We start from the raw sequence: 14,449 nt of genomic DNA, 5'->3' as shown, positions 1-14,449 counted from the left end.
AGGCAGAAAAGGTAGGTTAGAGCCAAATATTGACTGGTCAGGTATGCCATGCCAAGAAACGTTAACTTGATCTCATAGGCATTGGGAAATCACCCAATTCGTGCTTTCTAAAAAAAAGAGTGTAACTGGTGTAAGATAGGACAGTGGGGAGAGAACTGACTTAGGGAGACTGTCAGGAGGTTAGTGCAGCGGCAGCCCAGGTGACAGTGCTGGAACGGAACTGTAGCAGGGGAAGAGGGATGGAGATGTCAAATTCAGGAGACGTTTTGTGCATAAAATCTCCATGAATGGATTTAAAGTTCATCTGAGTTTTCATCTGTTCCTGGAAACCTTTGCCGACTCTGTTCCTTGAGGTTGCCATAAGTTGCCCTTCTGTCCACACGCTAGTTCCTATCTCTACCAGCTTTTCTTACTGTCTTAGAGTTGATGGTCTATTGTCTGTCTCCCATCCCCCATACATGGTGACCATCTTAAGGAAAAAGATTATCTTTTATCTCTATGCCCCAGGTTATAGCACAGTACCTACAGAGTACACATTAGTCTCAATAAATATTGGCGGGTAAGGAGATGGGAGGGGAGGGAAGACAGGTTGACGAATCAAATCAATAACAATGTTTAAAAAGACATCGTCAGCAATGAAAAGAACAAATTGATTCTCCTGCTGTGCTATAGGATTCCGGTTCCCTAGGGCTGGAATGAGAAGGCAATCTCTTGAGTACTCACCTTGGCAAACGAGGGAATGACATGGCTTCCCCCAGAATGCTTGTTCCACCCTCATAGCTGTTGGGATTCCTCGTCACAGATTATTTATTCAGTGAACATCGGGAGGCAGATACCCCATAAGTCTGGATTATGCAGCGTGCCTTGCAGGCATCCCGCCCCCCACCTGAGGCCTGCCTTTTTCAGGCATTCAGAGAAGAATCATCTCCATACACCTCCATTTAATTGCCAATCTTACATCTTGGTTTCTCTTGTAGAATAAAGACCCCAAGATGGCTCGAGTTGCACTGGAATCTCTCTACAGATTACTTTGGGTTTACATGATTCGAATTAAATGTGAAAGCAACACAGCTACTCAGAGGTAAGGAACTGGCTTGTGTTAATGGTAACCACATCATTAGGGGAATGGTGACCACATTTCTCAGTCACAGCAAGGGGTGTTTTCTTTTATTGCTACTTTCACTAACCCTGCTAGAAGCTGTTCAAAGCTGACAGTTTCTAAAAGATGCGGAGTCCTAAGAGCATTTCCAGGCTATCCTTAGTCACTGGCCCAGCAGTCATTACAGAAAATCCAGCCTCCACCAGGATCAGCAAGTTTCACTTCAGGGTTGCATGCGCCACTTTAACGAAGGAAACAGCTATAATTTTCCAACTGCCCTTAGTTTCCCAGAAAAACTTTTCATAGAGGAATTATGCTAATGAAAAAGGGTGAGGTGATTTGTTTTCTTTTTCTGAATTCTCTCTGATATTTAGATAAGCTGAAACGCCTGCTATTTTCCCTTGAACAACTGGAGCTCAGCCAATGTTGCTTGTTTTCTCTCTTTCCCCTTATCTTCCAGCCGACTTATAACCATCATCACAACACTCTTCCCCAAAGGGTCCCGTGGTGTGGTGCCAAGGGACATGCCTCTGAACATCTTTGTGAAGATCATCCAGTTCATTGCCCAGGTAATGGAGAAGTTTCTGGCAGTGAGAATCTTCTAATTGCTTTTAAGCAGCCAGTCTCCTTCTTATGAAATCCTAAAAGATGAGAAGTCTAAAACAATATCTTACGTGTTTAGACTTTTCAGAAAGGTTTTGAGTGTTTTCACACACAGCCTATTCTTTTGCTTCAAAACAAATAGTGACATGAGTACATCAAGTGTTTTCAGGACCTGGCAAACAAAGAAAGTGAGAAATAGTGGAAGTGACTCACTGAAGTCACAAAGCCTATCAGCGAAAGAGCTTCTTGACTCTTCGTCTCTGTTTTTTCCTGATTCTCTGCTCTGGATTCTGCACATAAGGAGGAAGCAGAAGGTCTGAGGAAATCAAAAGACAATTTAGTGAAATTTAAGGAGTAAATAATTATGTTCTAATGTTCACCCTGTGAAAAAGAAGAATTTAATAGGAATATTACCATTTATCAAGCACTTACTCTTTGCCAAGAACTGTTCTAAGTATTAATTTACTTAAAAACTAGGTCCAGTAATATTAAACATAGTTTTCAATAGGTAGTTTACTATTAAGATGAGAGATTTTTACTTTTTAAAACACTTTGTCAGTAAATGGCCTAACCCCAACTTTGACCTCCTTATGATTTACAGAGGAGCAGAAAAACAGTCATTCCTGTCCAGCCTCTGCCACGAGCCATGTCTATAACCTTAAACAAATCAGAGAACATCCTTTTCCTCAGTTTCTTTATCTGTAAAATGGGGATGAGAATGGTTGCCCAGTGTGCTTCAGATATTGTATGGATAAAGGGAAATGATAGGCATGAAAATACTGTTGATACAATTGATATTGATATAAAGATGTAAGGTTCAATTGTTACTTCACAGACTATTTAATATATGATATCTCTTTGTGTGCTTGGTGCAATGAAATACCTCTGTAATATTTGTACGTAGGAAAAGAACACTACTTGCAATGCAGATGAAAGAGTTAATGTATCTTACCTACCTGTAGTTATAGTGTGGCTGAGAATGTGCTTTGATAATTCTGGAATATGTTGTATAAAATGAACCTGCCATATCGTAGTAGCCAGTGTCTCGAATTATTAGAATCTGGCTTAAGTGCTCTCATTTAAGTAATCTTAATATGTCTTATTTGTTGATTACTCATCTCACATTCAGTATTGTTTGTTGTAATATGAGCCAAAGGATTTTTAATGTTAGAGAAGAAAATGGTCAATATGGCAGTGATATCTTTAAAAATACATTTCAAAGTGAGTTTCAAGAAGATAACCAGCATTCCCAGTATAAGTAGGAAGAGTTAGGACTGATTATATATAAGCCCAGACACCCCTAAGTGTTTTCGTTTTTTGATTTTTGGGTTTTTTGTCGTTCGTCACTCTGTGCTTTAGGGGCTGATTACATATCTTAGGTAATGAAGGCAACCCTGCACACTGTGTGAAAAAGTAGAAGCCGCTCCACCAGCGGTTCAATGGGTGCGTTTTTCCTTCACGATTTTCTGTGATCCATAGAATGGAGCATTCCCTCTTCTTTTAGCACACCTGTTTGGTGCCTATAATGAAAATAGCCATTTCATGTTGAATTTGTATTTTAACACTTTTGTTTTATTTTCCCTACAGGAACGTTTAGATTTTGCAATGAAAGAAATCATTTTTGATTTTCTTTGTGTGGGAAAACCAGCAAAAGCTTTCAGTCTCAATCCAGAGGTATGAATGACCCTTTTATGTACTTTTAACAGAGCGTGTATTCACAGAGGCATACCTTGGCTTTGCGACTTTAGGGAACGGGGTGAGGGGCATCTTCTCTAAAAAGTCTTCTATTTGTTTCTGTCTGTGTCTAAATTCAGATCTTGAAACTTCGGAAATAAAATTTTGGGTGAATAGACCTCAGATGATAAAAGGTTGACATGCTACCATATTCTGGTCTCATATAATCCAGTAATTCTTACCCAAAAAGATAATTTGCCACCACAGGCCAAGTTGTTTCAGTGTTATAAAGTCAGTGCTTTTACTTATAATTATTTTGATGCAGATTAACAAGTTTAGTATTGTAAAGCAATGAAACAGAGAAGAAAAAATACATGTAATAATAAAAATGCTAAAACAGTGGAATTAAACAAATAATGTACACACATATGTTTCTTTGACAGCATCCCAGCTCAAGGGCCAGGCAGGTCATGGAAATGGGCACATGGTGGGCATCGTGTCCTACATGGAGTAGCGGGGGCTATGCAAGGGACAAGCACAGGCAATTTTAGACTTTTGAAAACACTGTCAGCCAACAGAAATAGGCCTTTGCAGCCCTTTTCCTATGAGATTATAGAAAGAATGTTGGACCTGAAGTCAGCAGAGCTGGGTTTGCCCCTTGCCATGGGCTCTGCCACTTTTACTACCTATGTGACATTTACCTCTCTGAACTTGAGCTTTTTCACCAGTAAAATGCACAAAGCACTTTTCTAGTTCATCTCACAGAGTAACTGTGATATTGGGAAGAGTATATTACAAACTCTTGGAAGGAAGAGAGGAAGGAAGGAAGGAAGGAATTGCACACCATGAAAATTAAATATCTATTTCCTATTAGCACTGAGGTATTGTCAAACTCCTTCATTCTGTCCGTAAGGAAGACCCAGAGCACAGAGGCTCAAAATAGGCAGCTTGATAGCAGCAGAGGGAATCCAGGGCCCTGGTATCCCCATGCTCCTTCCCACCACACCCTGCATTCTCTTCTTGATACTATGGTTGCCACACATCTGGGGACAGCACAAGAATTTCAGAAATGGGAGTTTGTCTGGTGACCTCACAGGCTCTAGAGTGGCTGCAGCCAGGTCAGTGGGCCAATGGGAGGAGCAGAGCCAGTGCCAAGGAAGGAAGCCCAGGGCTGCTGGAAGGAAGCCCAGGGCTGTACAGTCAAGAGTCTTTTCTTCAAAATATTTTCATTTCTTAGTAGTCATGGCTATAACTGTCCTTAATAATCAATTCTCAGATTTACCTGGTTACTTAAAGAAACATGTTAAAAGCTACAACCATCTACAAAATTTATCCTTGATTCAATTATTAATTAGCTAACTTCTCTGGGCAGAGGAGTTGATAAACGGTTTAAAAAAAAAAAAAAAAAAAAAAAAAAAAACACCAATAGGAAATATTCGGGTTTTGTCTTCCACTTCTTTTGATCTTTCAATGTCATAGAAGAATTTATTTATCAGTAATTGGTAATTATAAGCCCAAAGGCATATCCATAACCCCACTCAAAATTAAACACAAGGGTAGAATAGTCTATGAAGCAGATGTCATACACTTGATGAAATATGCTCTAGGGCACAGTTTCTCAGGAAATAAATCCAAATTGAGTCTTAAAAAATATTTTGGAAGTAGCCTGTGGAACAAGGCCCAGAGATCTAAAGGGTTATCTTACTCTGTATTGCAACACCACTCAACAGTCAGGTCATTTCCAGGTCATTGTCTTTTTTTTTTTTTTTTTTTTTTTTTGTCGTTTTTTCGTGACCGGCACTCAGCCAGTGAGTGCACTGTTCAGTCCTATATAGGATCCGAACCCGCGGCGGGAGCGTCGCCGCGCTGCCAGCGCAGCACTCTACCAAGTGCGCCACGGGCTCGGCCCCCAGGTCATTGTCTTGATTTAGTTCAGACCTACATGACTTCCTGTATATATACCCCTATCATCATTAGAATTTGCTCACCTGTGAGAAGAATTTCTAGGTGTATCAATCCATTTCTGTTGCTTATAACAAAATATCTGGAACTGGGTAATTTATAAAGAAATTGAAATTTACAGTTTCTGAGGCTGGGAGGTCCAAAGTCCAAGGAACATATATATCTGGTAGTGATGACAGTGACCCCTCACACTGCAAGATGGTAGAAGCAGAAATAACAACCTCCCCATTCACTGTTCTTTTAGAGCCCCCAGAACCACACCCCTGACCACCATTACTAATTTATTCACTAGGGCACAGTCCTGCAATCTAATCACCTCTTCAAAACCCCACCTTTCAATTACCATAGCAGGAGTTCCCACCTTCTGAACAGTCACAGTGGGGGCCAAGTTTCTAATTCATAAAACTTGGGGGACACAATTCAAGCTTCAGTGAGTTTGGGGAGAGACATTCAATCCACTACATTAGATCATCCATTTCTGTCATTTTTGCCTTAATCTAAAATAACATAGAACTACTCAGTGCTAGAGGCAAGAAGAAAAAATAAAAGGCATATAGATTGAAAAGAAAGATAGAAATTCTTTATTCACTGACAACATGAGAGTCTATGTAGAAAAATCCCGAAGAATCTACAGAAAACCTACTAAAACAAATAAATGATTTTAGGAAGCTTGCAGGATACAAGATAAATATATTAATCAATGTATTTCCATATTCTAATAATGAACAGTTGGAAATTGAACAATTTACAATAGCAATGAAAAACAAAATACTTAGCAATAAAGTTGACAAAATATGTGCAATATTTGTATACTGAAAACCACAACATATTGAGACAAAGAAAACCGAATAAGTAGAAAGAAATACTGTTTGTAATAGAAAGATTCAGTGTTGTTAAGAGGTCAATTGTCCCCAAATTTATCTGTGTACATTAAACTATAATCCCAAAAATTGTAATACCAATTAAAATCCTGGCAGCTTTTTCTGTAAAATTCAACAGGCCGATTCTAAAATTTATATGGGAAATCAAAGGAACTGGAATTACCAACATGGTTTTGAAAAAGAATAATAAAGTGGGAGGATTACCAAGACCTGAATTCAAGACTTACTGTAAAGTGGAGAGTGGAACTGTAGTTACTAGAATCTGGGAAGGGGAGGAGAAGAGGGGTGTAGGGAGAGGTTGGTTAATGGACACAAAATTACAGCTAGATAGGAAAAAATAACTTCCAGTAGTACACAGTAGTGCTAGATATCTATAATTAGTAATAATTTATTGTATATTCTCAAATGGCTAGAAAATAGATCAAATGTTCTTATCACACAGAAATGATAAAGTTTTAAAATGATGAATATGCTAATTACCCAGATTTAATCATCCTACATTGTATACATGTATTGAAATATAATGCTGTAACCCATAAAATGTACAATGAGTGCATTTCAATTAAAAAATACCTTTAGAAAAAAGACTTACTATAAAGCTACACAGCAATCAAAGCAGCATAGTATTGGCAGGAGGAGAAATACAAAGACCAATTAAGCAAAATAGAGAATTCAGAAGTAGATCCACACATACATGTTCAATTGATTTTCACCAACTGTCCTAAGTTAATTCAATGGATAAAAGATAATTTTTCCAATAAATTGTGCTGAGCAATTGGACATCCACCTGAAAAATAATGAACCTCAACCCATAATCTGGACTGTAAACAAAAATTAACTCAAAATTAATCATAAATGTAAATGTAAAACCTAACACTATAAATCTTCCAGAAGAAAACACAGGAGACAATCTCTGTGACCTTCAAGTGGGCAAAAATTTCTAGGACATAAAAATCATACATTATAAAATAAAAAGTTGATACATTGAGCATCATCAAAATAAAAAATGCACCTTAAAAGACACTCTTAATAAAGTGGAGAGCTGTAGACTGGGAGAAAATATTTACAAAACACGTATCTGACAAAGTACTTCTATCCAGAGTATATAAAGAACTCTCACAACTCAATGATAAGAAGATAATCCAGTTTTTAAAATGGGCCCAATAATGTATTCACCAAAAAATATATACGAATGGCTACTAAGCCTGTAAAAAGATGTTTGACATCATTAGTCATTAGGGAAATGCTAGTTAAAACCACAGCAATATTTGCTGAGAAGGATCCAGAGCAAATGGAACTTCAAATTATTCTAGTGGGAATGCAAAGAGGTACAACCACTTTAGAAAACAGTTTGGCAATTTCTTATAAGGTTAAAATATACTTACCATATGACCCAGCAATTCCACCCCCAGTTGTTTATCCAAGAGAAATTAAAACACCTGTGCACAAAGGTTTCCACAAATATTTATAGCAACTTCATAATCACTAAAAATAGGAAAGCAACTCATGTCCAACAACTGGTGAATGGGTAAATAAATTGTGAATCATCAATACACTGGAATACTATTTAGCAAGAGAAAGGAACAAACAAACTGACACATGCAAGGATATCTCAAAAGCATTATGCTAAGTAAAAGAAGAAAAACAATTGGTTATGTACCATGTGATTCCATTTATATCACATTCTGGAAAAGGCAAAAACTATAGGTAGAAATTAGACAACGGCTGTCACATGCTGGGGCTGGGGGAGAAGACTGACTAGAGGGTACCAGGCAACTTTTTGGGATGATGGAAATATTTTGGATCTTGATTGTGATGATGGTTTCCTGACTATACAGTATATATTTCTCAAAACTCAAAGAACTGTCAAACAACTCAAAAGAGTGACTTTTACTACATGTGAATTATATCACAATAAACCTGACAAAAAAAATAAAGTGGGGATTCTGGTTTACAATATATATCTCCCAACAGAAACTTCTCAAGCATTTTCTTTAATGATCACAATAGCCCTGTATGAATAATAGGTATTTACTATTCTCATTTTACAGAAAGGAAGCTGATACTTGGACTTGGAAAAGTTGAGTAATTTCTCAAGGTCAGGCACATAATAAAAGGGAGACATACGATGCAGAACTATATAAAATACAAAAAAAAAAAGAAATTATTTTTAAAATTAAGTTCAAAATGTGTGTCCCAAACTGTCCCATCTTACTTCTGCCCTTAGTGTTATCCAGAGGAAAGAAAAACTTAGAACTGAGAAGGATGTTTCATAAATTGGATAATCTTCTTGCAAATAATCGAGGCTTGGCCACGTATGTCAACTCAGTTTCTATGTTGGTGCTGCGCCTGCTTAATTGAACATTATATTTCATCACCCAAATATTGCTGTGTCTTGAGAAAAATACACAATCCTAGAAAACATTTCATAGAAGACTACCAAAATAAATTAGGGAACTACTGGACTTTGATATACAGTTAAATTTTTTTTTTAAGTTATTCTCTTTCATTCTAAAAAATGGAGAGCACGTATTATTGAAGGTCCTAAAATCATAAAGTACACATTGTATTAGGTATAAATGAGCCGGAGAACTGTTTACCAGATGCTGGTTGAAATAGCTAACTCCTTAAAGCTTAAATAAATCATTTAAAAATGGATAGAAGGCTGTGTCACTTCATTAAAAAATGTGATAGGACACCACAAAATAGTTGATTCAGACAAACCAGACTTGAATGTGTAGCTTCCCACTTTCCCTCAATTTCCTCACCTGAAAATTAGAACCACCTTGTATGGCTGTTTTAAGGATGAAAGTTAATGATCAGTTCTGCATACGTTTTAGGGACTCAATAAATTGTAACTAGATTATCATTACTAGTACTAGTAATTGTCATTATTTCCTTCTGTAAGTAGTAGCCTACTTTGGGAACTTATTACTTTACAAGTTTTGAAAATATCAGTGTAAATGTTTTACACGTGGCTGTTTAAGGAAGCCAACAATCTGGCCCAGACGGCATTTCTCATACACGCATGCGTTTCATCAGTCATAGGTTCTGTGGCACCAAATTTTTAAAATTTACTCTCAAACTCGCTGGCCTTTGTAAATCAAAACTCCAGACCCGCAGTTGAGAGCAAGTGATGTTCATTGTGTGCTTCACATTTGGAACTCTGGATGTTTTCATTCAGTCTTTGTGAATTAACACGTGTGGTGTCTCCTTCCAGCAGACGTAAAAGCCCTTTGTTTACCTCAGTTTACCTGAGTTACAGCTACCACCGAAGATGACCATCTGTCCCTTTGAGGCACACCCAGCATCCCTTGAACAGAGTATGGTATATGACCATCTCAAACATGCCCTCCAAGTTTGGTAAAAATTTTCCCAGTTGTTTTCTTGTGATGCAGCAGCAGTGACAGAAAATTTTATTTTTATAGGTTTGGCTTACACTTTTCTGCCTTTTAAATTATTTTCTCATGCTAATCTAGATGGAAAGCCAATCTCAATCTCTCTGAAAGACTAATAATTTAATTCCACTACAATAACTGAGCCTTTCTTTTCTTTTTATTGTGAGCATATTGTCTCTTACAGAGAATGAACATTGGTTTACGGGCATTCTTGGTCATCGCTGACAGCTTGCAGCAGAAAGACGGTGAACCTCCCATGCCTGTTACAGGAGCTGTTCTCCCTTCAGGAAATACTTTGAGAGTAAAGAAAACGTATTTGAGTAAGACGCTGACTGAAGAGGAAGCCAAAATGATAGGTGGGTGTATCAGTCCATTTCTGTTGCTTATAACAAAATACCTGGAACTGGGTGATTTATAAAGAAAACAAAATGCATTGCTTACAGTTTTGGAGGCTAGGAAGTCCAAAATCCAGGGAACACATTTGGTGAGGGTCTTCTTTGGTGGTGGCTTTACAGCAATGCAGGGGTCTCACATGGCAGAAAATGGCAGAGCAGAGAGAGAGAGAGAGAGACGTTCCTGTGTTCTCCTTTTAAAGCCATCAGAACCACGCCCCTGACCACTGTTATTAATCCATTCACTATGGCATGGTCCTGCAGTCTGAACACCTCTTCAAGGCCCCACCTTTTAATTACCATAATAGGATGTCCCACCCTCAACAGTCACAGTAAGAATTAAGCTTCTAATTATATGAACTTTGGGGGACGCAATTCAGTGAACCCACAACAGTGGGTTTCAAACATGAGCCTTATGAAACCCTTAAAATGACCAATAGATACTTATCCTTAGTGAGATACTTATCCTTAACACTTTTTTAAAAATCTCTATAGGAATGACCGGTGCACTCACTGGCTGAGTTCCGGTCACGAAAAAAATAAAATAAAAAAATAAAAATAAATAAAAATAAAAATCTCTATAAAAGTAGCCGATGAGACTTTCTGATATTCATTTTTTTTGATTGATTCCTTCTGTGTTTTGTTTTACTGACCTTTAAGCTTTTTGGAACTTCCTGGTAAATATTTTGCCATTTAAATGTTAGACTTTATTATCTAAGGTCTTTTCAAATCTCTAATATTATCTACATTTTATAGTAAATTTCCAAGACATCTGTTTGTATTAGTAGATAATCCTGTTTATAATTCGTTCATTCATTTTTAGAGTTTATTTTTTTCTTTTTTCTTCAGTGAAATTAGTCTAATCTGTGTTTTAAACATCCAAATCCCACAGCACGCCAGGTTATATCGTGGGTTTAGACTACATGAGATTATTTTCTTTTTGACTTAGCTATTTTAATCCAAAGAGGTGATTTTTTTGTATTTGTCTGCTTCTTACTAAGTGCCCAAATTTAAAAACCTAGTACAGATTTTGTTAAGAGAGTCCCTGGAATCCAAAGACATGAGGGAAATACATGAGGAAACTTTTTGCTTTAAAATGTTTATCGTTAATTATGCAGTTCTTCAATGAGTTCAAAAAGATTTAAAGCATGAAATATAATTATGAGTAATTATTTCATTAAAGTACAAATTTTATTTATTTATTTTATTATTATTATTATTTTTTTGGTCTTTTTTCGTGACCGGCACTCAGCCAGTGAGTGCACCGGCCATTCCTATATGGGATCCGAACCCGCGGCGGGAGCGTTGCCGCGCTCCCAGCGCCGCACTCTCCCAAGTGCACCACAGGCTCGGCCCTAAAGTACAAATTTTAAATACAAAGCTATTTACTTTCCACTTGTATTATATATATGTGTATGTATTTTATACATATATGCATTATATATATGTACGTACAAAATACATATATGTACATATATAAAATACATATACTATACAGACACATTTGTCTTCCATGGTAGGTCATTGACACTGTATTTAATGAGAACAGTAAAAATAATATAGCTAAAATACATTTTCGTTCATCTTAAAATTTATAATGTGAAATCATTTTGTTTATTGTACTAAAAAAATCCACACATATATTTCAGAGAATAATTTGCAGTTATTAAAATCCTAACCCAAAACGAGAATCATCCTTTACTCAGGTGATCACTAATGACGGTGAATTTTCTTATGTTAACCAGAAACTTAAAAATTCAAAACTAAAATTTTACATTTCCATGTTAGTTTAACTCTTCTGGAAAATTTTTCCCATTGAAGTATTAGAATTCCTAGTAATTGAATTTAAATGATTATTTGGTGAACTCCTACTAAGTTCAAGGCACTGTTCCAAGAGCTGCACAGATAGACATTGACTCAGACCCAGCCCTCTGCTCAAGGAAGTCATTGACTCGGGATCTTCAGTAAAAAATATCATAAATGATGAATAAACTCTGATATCATTCTTTGATAGATTTAGTCAGAGTTGAAACTATAATGCATATTTTTCAGGAATGTCCTTATATTACTCTCAAGTACGAAAAGCTGTGGACAACATTTTAAGGCACCTTGACAAAGAAGTAGGAAGGTGTATGATGCTGACTAACGTCCAGATGCTGAACAAAGAACCTGAAGACATGATCACGTGAGTACAGTGAGGACTAAGTTATCAGTGAAGTGTTAATTAACCAAAAGGTGCAGCTAGAGATTCTTCTCATTTATTCTTCCCATTTATTCTGTATTTTGTCATCTTAGAGTTCTAAGAAGAGATAATTAAGGATAGTAAAAACAAAAACAAAAGAACTTTGGAAATATTTGATTAACTATAAAAATAAGGTCATACCTCAGATTGATCTATTTTGTTTATTTTTGATGTATCAGTAAGTCAGTAAGTTAGAAAATGGGGCTCATGACTCATTTACTGGCCCACATGTTTCAAAAGTAACATTTTGTTCCCAAGCTCTATCACAACCCATGTGATATAATGACATCCTCAGTTTACAGACATTCCATCTTTATAAATCTCAAGTTTACTTATTTCTAGCAATAGATCCTACTTGATAGTTTCTATGCAATTGTGCCATAGATTTAAGAAAGCATTTTAAGAAAGCATTTGTAGCTTTAAATATGGAAATCCAATGTTCTTAGCCAAAATCTAAGGATTTAGATTTACAATTAGAGCTCTGCCAAGTAAACACATACAACTTGTATTTGCTATTTTTTATTAATTATGGCATGATCTAGGATTCAGTTATAATTAATTCTAATTTTACTTTTAAGAAAGTTTGGACTTTGTTGTTGGACTGTGAATTAAATTACACTTGGCAGCTGTGGCATAAACTTCCAAAAATATAATTAGGAAGATTTTCTTCGTCACCCAGCATATTTAGCCCCAAATTCCAGAATTAATCTGAAAGTTGTTATCTTTATAAAGAAGTTCATATTGTGGGTGTGCGTTTTTATTATAATGGTAACATATGCTCATAATGAAAACAAAGGCAAAATACAGAATTATTTTAAATATTTATTTAGTAGTGTCTAAAGTTAAAGGCTTCTCTTCAGGGCCCAACTTGAAATCTGCAACCATTCTTTGGCTCAGTGTTATTCCTTCTAGACCTTGTCTGTGTCAGTATAAATATAAGTTTAGATATACCTCTTTTTTTTTTTTTTCCACAAAAATGGGATCATACAACGCATATTATCCTGCAGCTTTGATTTAAATGATATGAAGATCGTGTCTCTTTAGGTTTTTTCACCAAATTGATAACAGAATTGAGATTGACCAAGGTTAATAACATCAAATATATTATCTACAGCTCTAGTTCTTACCTCACAAATTGCTAGATTATCAATAAACCTTTAACCTTATTATTCCATACTCCTTGAATATATTAAAGCCATTTGCAATTTATAATGTAGAACATATAAGAAATGCTTTTAAAATTGCTGCCATATAATTGTTTCCTCTAAAAATAGTAAAGAAATTAAACAGCCTTAAAGGGAAACTACATTTTATAATCAGAAATTATTTTTTTTTAATACTATAAGGTCAAAATCAAAACAAAACTCATATATTCAAAATCATAAGAAGACACATAAATGATTCGAAATCATTTTAAATGTAAAAGTAAATATTTTATTTATGTTTTATTGGTTAAAACATAAATAAAACATAGTTTATTTATGTTTTAACACCAATGCCTCAAACTTTTTCTAAGAATCCTTTTTACTTTTTCCCATTCAACCATCTGAAGACGCCCAAATAGGGCTAGTAATATTTTTCACGTTATACTTTAAGGCAGATCTCTGAGTAGAAAAAAGCTCGTCACTTCATTTCTACAAACAAGGAGAAATGTTAGGGACTCATATAAGTATTATTAGAGGAGGGTGGAAGCGCACAGCTTGGAAACAGTCATCTGAGTGGACATTTGAGGTTGGTCCACTGTTGTCCCAGATTCTGCTTAAGGTATGAACTTGGACATTGAGCTCTCTGTGTTGCCCAGTCTCCATTCCTCGTCCCTTTTTGTGCTTCACGCTAGCAAATAATAATACTAATAACTTTAACATGTCAGTACATTTTCTTAATTATATTATTTTGGGGATTCACATGCTTCTCATAAAAGCCCAGAAAGCAAAGACTGCAGGAATTAAGAGGATGTCATGCACCAATTAGTTTCTAATCGAGGCTTGCTTTATTATCTTGAGTGTCTGGCAGATTTTGCCTTGTACTGCAGGCCAGGCAAGGTCATCCGTTTTCCAACCGATATAAAAATAATTCCAGCTGTGTGAAACATCTGGTGAGCAAGCTAGAACTTTTTAAACTATTCACTGTGTTGCCAATGAACAATTAGAAGAGATCACTAGGCTCTAACATTGTGCAGCTATTGAGGATATCATCCA

General features: G+C 36.1%; 1 protein-coding gene across 5 annotated transcripts in view; it reads left to right on the top strand.

The window, feature by feature from the left end:
• The window catches only part of FRY (FRY microtubule binding protein), a 216,918-nt gene that overhangs the window by 73,399 nt on the left and 129,070 nt on the right, over window positions 1–14,449 (top strand). For all 5 annotated transcript variants that reach the window (XM_063101926.1, XM_063101924.1, XM_063101923.1 and 2 more), the window contains exons 12-16: window positions 978–1,081; window positions 1,560–1,668; window positions 3,290–3,376; window positions 9,802–9,973; window positions 12,062–12,194. In XM_063101926.1, the coding sequence (XP_062957996.1) occupies window positions 978–1,081; window positions 1,560–1,668; window positions 3,290–3,376; window positions 9,802–9,973; window positions 12,062–12,194 (605 nt within the window). The remainder of the gene's footprint in view (window positions 1–977; window positions 1,082–1,559; window positions 1,669–3,289; window positions 3,377–9,801; window positions 9,974–12,061; window positions 12,195–14,449) is intronic.

Source organism: Cynocephalus volans, chromosome 7 (assembly GCF_027409185.1).
Source record: "Cynocephalus volans isolate mCynVol1 chromosome 7, mCynVol1.pri, whole genome shotgun sequence".
Taxonomy (NCBI): Eukaryota; Metazoa; Chordata; class Mammalia; order Dermoptera; family Cynocephalidae; genus Cynocephalus; species Cynocephalus volans.
The sequence above is the reverse complement of the archived record's forward strand: the minus strand, read 5'-3'. Positions and strand labels throughout refer to the sequence as shown.